Source organism: Benincasa hispida, chromosome 9 (assembly GCF_009727055.1).
Source record: "Benincasa hispida cultivar B227 chromosome 9, ASM972705v1, whole genome shotgun sequence".
NCBI lineage: Eukaryota > Viridiplantae > Streptophyta > Magnoliopsida > Cucurbitales > Cucurbitaceae > Benincasa > Benincasa hispida.
In genome coordinates this window covers 76,123,153-76,132,007 of record NC_052357.1, presented here as the reverse complement: position 1 = coordinate 76,132,007, position 8,855 = coordinate 76,123,153, and the positions used below count along the sequence as shown (strand labels likewise).

The following is an 8,855-nucleotide window of genomic DNA, read 5'->3' as shown; positions in this document are numbered from 1 at the left end:
GTTCCTCTCATGAACGTAGGCTTCATTGGTCGAACCACGTTAAATCCTTGGTGTCTTTTTCCTCTTTCTGACCTTGCATATCTCATTAACCTTCATCTTCTTATAGCTTTTTCTTCTTCTTCGTTCATCTTGTTCTCACCGTGCATCAGCTTCAAAAGAGAGAAAAAGAGAAGAAGTGAAATTACTTCCAATTGTGTTTTAATCAAAATTAATTTAAAGTTGATTAAGGTAGAGGTACATCACCTTTGCGTGTTGCAGTAATCAACATACGTGGCCACTTTAGGTTCACTCATTGCAGCAGCAAAGTTCATCCCTCAATTTGATTTTACTACTTCATTTGGGCATCGGTGGAAAAATCTCAAATAATATAATTTTTTTTAATGAATTACTTTGTCAACCTCTTAGTAAGGCCATTCATGGCCTTAGCCTCCTCCTTAGCTTCTGAATTATCCTTGTAGAAGATTTAGGCAAATCTCTAAACACAAGAGTTCTTGGAGTCATATAACAAGGAAGATTATCTCTGCAAAACTTTATGATTTCTTCTTCAGTGGCATTAAAACCATCTTTGAGATTCACAAAAGCACATGGAGTTTCACCCCAATGATCATCAAGCCTTTCTACAATAGCAGCTTCAAGATCTGATGGATGATTGAAAAGAACAGATTCAACTTCAATTGAGCTAATGTTTTCACATTCAGAAATTATAATGTCCGTTGAACAATCCTTCAGTTCTATGTAAACAAATGGATGCCTTACTTCTAAATCCCCTCTTCTAAACCATCTGCCATTAAAAGGTTATTATGTTGCTTTAAGATCTTTGAAATATCCACTCATCATAGATAGTCTTACCTCTAAACATAACTTCTCCTATAGTTTTCACATCACTTGGAACACTTTCCATGGTGATGGGATCTTTAATTTCCACTCCCTCCCAGCCCAATACGTGCATTCCTTGTTGAGGTTTGAGCTTTTCTTGCTTAGCATCATGAAGGTAATGCCATTCAGGTTTCCAATGGTGAACTGTTGTTATGCTACATGGTTCAGTTAAACCATAACAATGGACGATGAGAAATCCAAATTCTCTCATCTTGTATAGTACATGAGAAGGTGAAGGAGCGTCGTCGGTCATTACGATTACCTTCCGTGGAAGTGGTTTCTTTTTTTTGATTGGTGCATTGATGATCATGTTCAACATGGTCAGCACACCGCCCATAAGTGACCTCGTGTAGAGAAATATTGGCAAAAATTTCCTTGACAGTCATAGTTCTTTGGCAGATGCTTGTGTCGCCTTGTGCAACTACACCCCATGTCAAAGACCATCCGTTGCAATGGAACATTGGAATAATCCACAAAAACACAAGCATTGAGGACATATCATTCAGAATGATTGTGGATAGAGTATTGAGATAAGAACCTCTATGGGAGTAAATCACACCCTTTGGTCTTGATGTTGTTCCTGAAGTACAGATAAAAGAAATTGGATCTGATTCATCTTTAAGACGTTTGATTCGAAATCGAGTTTTCCAATGTCTAAAACGCTCTCCTACTCTAAATCATTTGAAGTAGAGTCGAATTCATTGATGTTAGAGGATGGATGATCAAATTTGATGACAATATGAGGCAGCTCTTTTGTCGTCGTCTTGGACATAATTTCAATTGTTGCCTTTGCAATATGTATAAATTGCTAGTCTACAATAATGATTTTAGCGTCTGAATAACTCAACAATGTAGAGACCATTGTTGAATCATGGCGCATGTTGCTTTAAGATCTTTGAAATATCCACTCATCATAGTGTTACCTCCGAACATAACCGCAAAGCATAAGTTATCACTGTGAAATCAACCATTTATTTTACCATTAAACTCTCAACTAACTTGTAAATCCTATAAATAAAATATATTAAGATCAAAAGAGAGTGTGAGTGTAATCGATGAGATTGAACTTATCTTCTTTCATTTAACCCTGTATTTTCTCCAAGAAATCATCAGTATTAGCTCCTCTTGTGAACATAGGCTTCATTGGTCGAACCACATTAAAATACTGGTGTCTTCTTCCTCTTTTTGACCTTACATATCTCATTAACCTTCATCTTCTCATAGCTTCTTATTCTTCTTCGTTCATCTTTCTCTCACTGTGGATCGACTTCAAAAGAGAGAAAAGGAGAAAAAGTGAAATTACTTTCAATTTTGTTTTAATCAAAATTAATTGAAAGTTGATTAAGGTAGAGGTACATCACCTTTGCGTGTTGTAGTAATCAACATACGTGGTCATCTTAGGTTCACTCGTTGCAGCAGCAAAGTTCACCCCTCAATTTGATCTTACTACCTCTTTTGGGCAACCTTTTAGTAAGGCTACCCATGGCCATAGCCTCCTCTTAACAATAAGCTTATGAATTTTCCTTGTACAAGATTTAGGCAAATCTCTAAATACAACAGTTCTTGGAGCCATGTAATGAGGAAGATTATCTCTGCAAAACTTTATGATTTCTTCTTCTATAGCATTAAAACCCTCTTTGAGATTCACAAAAGCACATAGAGTTTCACCCCAACGATTATCAACCTTCTTATAATAACAACTTCAAGAACTAATGGAGGATTGAAATGAACATATCAATTGAGCTAATGTTTTCATCTCCAAAAATTATAATGTCCTTTGATTTATCCTTCAATTCTATGTAACCATCGGGATGTCTTACTCCCAAATCCCCACTTCTAAACCATCCGCCATTAAAAGCTTTCTGTGTTGCTTTAAGATCTTTGAAATATCTACTCATCATAGTGTTACCTCTGAACATAACTTCTCCCATGACTTTTCCATCAACTGGAATACTTTCCATGGTGATGGGATCTTTCACTCCCTCCAGCTTAATATGTTGCATTCCTTGATGAGATTTGAGCTTTGCTTGCTTATCATCAGGAAGGAAATCCCATTCAGGTTTCAATGGCAAACTATTCCACATGTTTTAGTTAAACCATAACAATTGACAATAAGGAATCCAAATTCTCTCATCTTGTATAGTACTTGAGAAGATGGAGGAGCGTCACTAGTCTTTACGATTACCTTCCTTAGAAGCGGTTTATGTTTGTTAATTGGTGCACTAATGATCATGTTCAACACGGTCGGTTTGCCACCTATATGGGTGACCTTGTGTAGAAAAATATTGTCAAAGATTTTCTTAATAGTTAGTTCTTTAGTGGATGTTTGTGCCACCTTGTGCAGCTACACCTCATGTCAAAGACCATCCGTTGCAATGGAACATTGAAACAGTCCACAAATACACAGCCATTGAGGACATATCATTCAAAAAGATTGTGGATAGAGTATTGAGATAAGTACCCTATGAAAGTAAATCACACCCTTTGGTCTTGATGTTGTGCCTGAAGTATAGTTAAGAGAAATTGGATCCCGTTCATCTTCAGGAAATTTGATTTCAAAATCGAGTTTTTCAGTGTCTAAAATGCTCTGTGCTCTAAATCTACATTTGAAGTAGAGTAGAATCATTGTTATTGGAGGATGGATGATCAAATGCTTTATTTTTTATTTTCTTTTCTGACATAAAACTTTGATTCCAACTTAGTAGAATTTATGCTCTACTTAATTCAGAATTGAATTTGGAACTCCTATCCAAGTTACTTGTCTCGAATTTTGAATAAAATTTGAAGATATACATGCAAACTTTACTAAATGTAACACAAATTTAATTGGGATACAAATTTGAAATTTGCTCCAAATTTTTATGAATATGGAAGCTAGATTTTTTTTCTCCTAATAATAATTGTAGGTAACGCTCCTCATGCATGTGTATATATATATATATATATATTTATTTGTGTATGTATACGGTGTGTGTATAGTATGCGTGTACGCCCATGTGTGTATGTATATATATATATGTTTGTACATGTGTATGTATGCATATGTGTATATATGTGTGTGTGGGGAGGCATATATAATATATACGTGTGCGCGTGCCCGCGTGTATATGTCTATATATATATATAACATACATTTTCATAGATTCGATATCAATATGAGAGGTGTAAATTAATATTTTCATTATAGTGAAAAAAAAATTCAGTTCAATGGAACATGAAAAAATAAGTAACAAAATGTCATCAATGTGAATATGATATAAAAATGAACATTTAGATTTATTTCAAAAGTGTACAATATTTATTTACTAATTTACTAGTTTAACTTTGATTTCATATACCAATGTATGTAAATTAAATGTACAATTTATGTTGAAAGGAAGCAAATGACACGGGGAAGAAAAAATGAGAAAAAAAAACAAACCCGGTATATCCTGCAAAATAAACATCAAATACAATGCTTGAGCTCTGATAGTGCTACCATAATCCTTCTATGCTCCCACAGTTGAGACTTGAAGGGAAATTGCGGGAAAAGTACCAGTTATGAAAATATTTCCTAAGTAATCATATCTCAAATTTACACAAAAAGCCTGGGGTGGTGTGTACCTAGCCAGAAATAGGCAAAGGGTTGAAATCAAACAAGTTTACCTGGCAATTAAATTCACTTTTAATGTATTATGTGGTGACCAGAAGGTACAAGAGACCTTTCAAATACTCTACAATTTCAGATCCTCCAAGCTTGGAAGTTCCAAACACTCTATCAACAAAGGTAATTGGAACCTGTAGGGCCACAATGAAACACAAATCATCACAATTTTCTCTGCGTATAATGCAATCAATATGGAAAATGGCTCAAAACAGCAAGGACGAACAAGGGAAAAAAAACAAGAAAAATTGAAAAAAATAAAGCCATTCTACTCAAAACACACATCTAAAGTGTTCGAGATTCCATGATAGGGAAAAATGAAGGGAAAGAAAATATTGTAAACCAACAGTTACATTTGTCACAGGTCACAACTCTACCTCTTCAATGTGATAACCTTTTCTTGTAGCTCGAACAATCATCTCCATTTGAAAAACGTATCCCTTGCTAACAACTGAACTAATGATATCTTCAAGCACCGATTTCTTGTAGAGCCTACAACATAGGAGTAAATCTTTAATTAAGAATTGTAAAAGTATGAACACGATTGATTCAATTGATAAATTGAAAAGAAAACTGATTACCGAAAAGATCCAGTTAAGTCTGATACACCGGGCCATAAAAGTGTTTGAGCAAGAACATTAGCTCCTCTACTTGTTAGTTTGCGCATAAGATTCCATCCATGTACACCGCCACCTTTCACATATCGAGTTCCTGTAACTATATCAGCACCAGTTTGTAACTGTTTCCTGAAAAAGAAGAAAAAAAAAAGGTAAAATAAGTGGTGGTTAATATCTAGAGTTTAATTATTTCGACACAAAGTTAAGGAAGTGACGTGAGGTAATGGAATGAAGTTTGCCTTACCGAATGAAGCTGGGTAAATATTTTGGCTGCAAAAACAAGACAGCACAGAAAGAAAGGGGAAAAAAACATAGTTATTCCACGAAAAAATCATCATAAGAAAACTACCAAATTGAAAAATGGAGAGAGAGAGAGAGGAAAAAAAACATGGATATCTAGTAAGCATGCTAATGGAAGTTTGTTTGCAAATTAAGTTTCAGAAATGAAGATATTTGAAGAAGGTAGAAGTTTGGATGGCATTATCCAATCAGATGCTCAAGTGGCGCAATTCCAAACATACAATTAAAGGCCTTTACTTCCTAGTGTTCATATAAGTAAAACAAAAACCTTGATTCAGTCGGAACCCGGGACTCACATGATTGAAAGGAGCTCACTTTTCTTGTCCCAACGATACAACAGTTTTTCAGTAGACACCCAAAAAAACAGAAGTCTACAACCTCATTTTTCTCTTTTGTCAATCTTTTTTTTCCTTTTTCTTTTTCTTTTTTTTCCTTTTTCTTATATCTGTGAGTGTTCAGGCCAACTTACACGCATCTAGACTAATTTCACAAGACAAACCGTCTGACCCTGCAACATTTGGGTATCAAAAAAACTTGTAGGATATTAAATCCTAGATAGGTGGCATCAACCATGGATTGGACCTCTTAGTCCTTTATATCAGGCCCCCATATTTACCACAAGGCGAACCCATAATAGTTCTTTTTGACACTCAATTTTCGATGTTAAAAAATCTTCATTCCCCTCTAAGACTCATAGTAAGGCCATTTATTAGAGAAATCAAACTAAAATCATGGGTTGTTCCAATTATTTGACATTCTGCAATTATGTTCTTATAAGTATTCTTATCTACTGTTCTTGCATATATTAGAGCCAACATTTTCGATAGCACCTTTAGTTTCCATTTAGATTCTTTTAACAAGCATCAAACTAGGCAAGAAATTTTATCTACATCTTATTCATGTCATTTTATTGTTATGATATAAAACAAACTCAGATGTCAACCAATAAAATCGGAAGATAATGATGTCAGGAAAACATGCATTTTAGTAATGCAGATTGGAATTCATGGAAACGTTTCAAATCCCAAATCCAACACTAGAACATTGTTTTCAAAATTTTCTGCACTCCTGAAACACTTACATGGTGAGATAAGTCAGCATCCATTATAACAACAAAATTACCAGTGGCATGCTTGAGCCCATGACAGTAAGCAGTTCCTGAAATTAGTCATTTGTCAGTAATGAGATCTGTGAAATTTTCAAAAGAAGAAATCGTACAACATACCTAATCCAAGCTTCCTAGGTCTGGCTCTCAATAGCTGCATAGTGGAGGGAAAAAAAAAAAGTTAAAAGAGTACACTATGCTGCAACAAATGCAGAAACCAAACACAATGAACTTACGATCCGATCTTCACCATACACCCCTTGCAACTGTTTCACAACTTCTTGAGTACCATCAGGACTTCCATCATCAACGACAATTATTTCAAAATCAACATCCCTGATATCAGAAGGAAAATATTGTGCCACATCATTTCCAATTTCCTCTTCTTTAGATGAGGGTGAACGATAATAGGATGCATAAGTAATCCATTACCATTTCAACTTCCATTCCAATATTGCAAGCATAAACAGAAAAGACGGAATTGAAAACTCTTGGTAGAATCAATACAACAGTACAAAGAAAATATAAATTCGATCCAGAAACTCGAACATGAAATTTGCAAATAATAACTTCACAAAAGAATCCTCCTCGGTCTCAAGAACAAGATTGATCTCATAAAGTTTATATCTCACAGAATAAAGTTGAATAAATTGAAACAGGAGTGAATCCTGATTTAATCCTAATTAAATGAATTACAATTTTATACAAATGAAGTCTCGCTTGGAAAATCTGATTACGATATTCCAGAGAGTTTCGTTGTAAGAATCTAACTCATGATCGATAGAGGGATACGATTACAAACAGAGAGAGAGATACGTACGGGAGGTGCTTGAAAATGAGGTAGACGAGGAGAGCAATGTTGATGCGCTCGTTGTAGGTTGGGACAATTAGACTGTACTTATTCCTATCCTTCTCCGGCTCCGCCATGAACCGATTACGCAAACGCTTCTTCGAGGAGGAAGTCGTATGATCAACGATCGCAAAATCAATTGGAAAGTGATCGACGGCAACTTCGATTTGCTCCCTCTAGATTCTGTGCGCAGTGATACACGCCGAAGAGACGAGAACTCCAACGAGACAAAGTCGTAGTAGTTTCAGTGGGCCTTATTCGTGAGAATTTGGCCGTGGGCTTTTCCTTTTGGGGAGGCCGTGGGCTTTCATTTAATTAAAAAAAAAAATTAAAAAGTCATCAACTTGTCATTCACATCAACGTTAATTTGTTAAAAAAAATAAGTTCTAATTTTAATCTGAATTATAAAACATATGAATGAGATGAAAATGATAGAAAGAAGGCATTAGAACTCACTTTTTTTTTTAGTTTAAATATACGACCAGTTTAGTAACCATTTGAATTTTTATTTTTTATTTTTTAATTTAAACATATATTATAGACATTACTTCTACTTCCAAATTTCTTTCTTCATTATCTATTTTTCATCCGGATTTAAAAAACCAAACCAAGTTTTGAAAACTAAAAAAAATAGTTTTTAAAAAGTTTTTTGAAATTTGGCTAAAAATTCTACAATAAATATGCAAATCACGGTAAAAAAATGAAAATAGACTTACGATAAACGAAATAATTATCAAATAGATCAAAATTTTGACAATTTTATTTTTGTAACAAGTTTCTATAGATATTTTTATACTGTTTTCTATTAAAATTAGTGGGCAAGTAATAAATTTTTTAATTGATGATAATAATCCGATAAGAACACAGACCTCAACCAAGAATTACACTAAATTTACAGCATCCCTAACACCACAAATGACCACAGAACCTCAAATACTTACCAAGATCTTGCCGAAACGGGCCTCAAACTTGCTGAACAGTAATCAATAACACTCCAAATCTTCGGTCTAAAATCCAAACACAATGGATGTCAATAAACTGAGACCATCAGTTCATGGGTACTTGAGATATACCACGAAATCCATCAAAAGCAACAAAAATCTCACCTTCCCGGTACTTCCAGTGAGATATGGTGATCTCCGGCGACGACAAGGCTACTGAATGGACGACCAGACCGAATCTGAAAGAGAGAGCGCGTGGGGTCGATCGGAGGAGAGAGAGAGAGATCTGGCGTACAGTTAACGGCGAGCGCGCAAACCACCGGATCTGAATAACGCCAGAGCGCGCGGACGAACGGGGACTGACGACGGCGCCTGAGCTTCACAGATCGGCGGGTTAGAGAGAGAGAAATCGGAGCGGCGGAGCAACAACCCCTGTCGACGGCGATTGGGCTAGGCGGAGGCTACCGGCATGACTACTGGCAGTGGGAGGCTGGCGACTTGGGCTAATCGAAGGAGGACAAAA

General features: G+C 35.6%; 1 protein-coding gene and 2 pseudogenes across 2 annotated transcripts; all 3 read right to left on the bottom strand.

Annotated features, from left to right (window-relative positions):
• Window positions 1–252: 252 nt before the first annotated feature.
• LOC120084910 lies at window positions 253–2,272 on the bottom strand (annotated as a pseudogene).
• Window positions 2,273–2,279: 7 nt separating this feature from the next.
• On the bottom strand, window positions 2,280–3,502 carry LOC120084909 (annotated as a pseudogene).
• Window positions 3,503–4,279: 777 nt separating this feature from the next.
• On the bottom strand, window positions 4,280–7,643 carry LOC120084445 (dolichol-phosphate mannosyltransferase subunit 1). 2 transcript variants are annotated; one of them, XM_039040224.1, is made up of 8 exons: window positions 7,362–7,643; window positions 6,778–6,877; window positions 6,662–6,695; window positions 6,559–6,594; window positions 5,376–5,406; window positions 5,101–5,265; window positions 4,897–5,011; window positions 4,280–4,653 (listed from the first exon to the last, which is right to left on the bottom strand). In XM_039040224.1, the coding sequence occupies exons 1-8, from the start codon at window positions 7,466–7,468 to the stop codon at window positions 4,549–4,551; spliced, it is 693 nt and encodes a 230-aa protein (XP_038896152.1). In that variant the 5' UTR covers window positions 7,469–7,643; the 3' UTR covers window positions 4,280–4,548. The 2 variants fall into 2 exon arrangements, with proteins under 2 accessions (XP_038896152.1, XP_038896151.1); XM_039040223.1 differs by having other exon boundaries at window positions 5,381–5,406; window positions 6,518–6,594; window positions 7,362–7,640.
• Window positions 7,644–8,855: the final 1,212 nt, after the last annotated feature.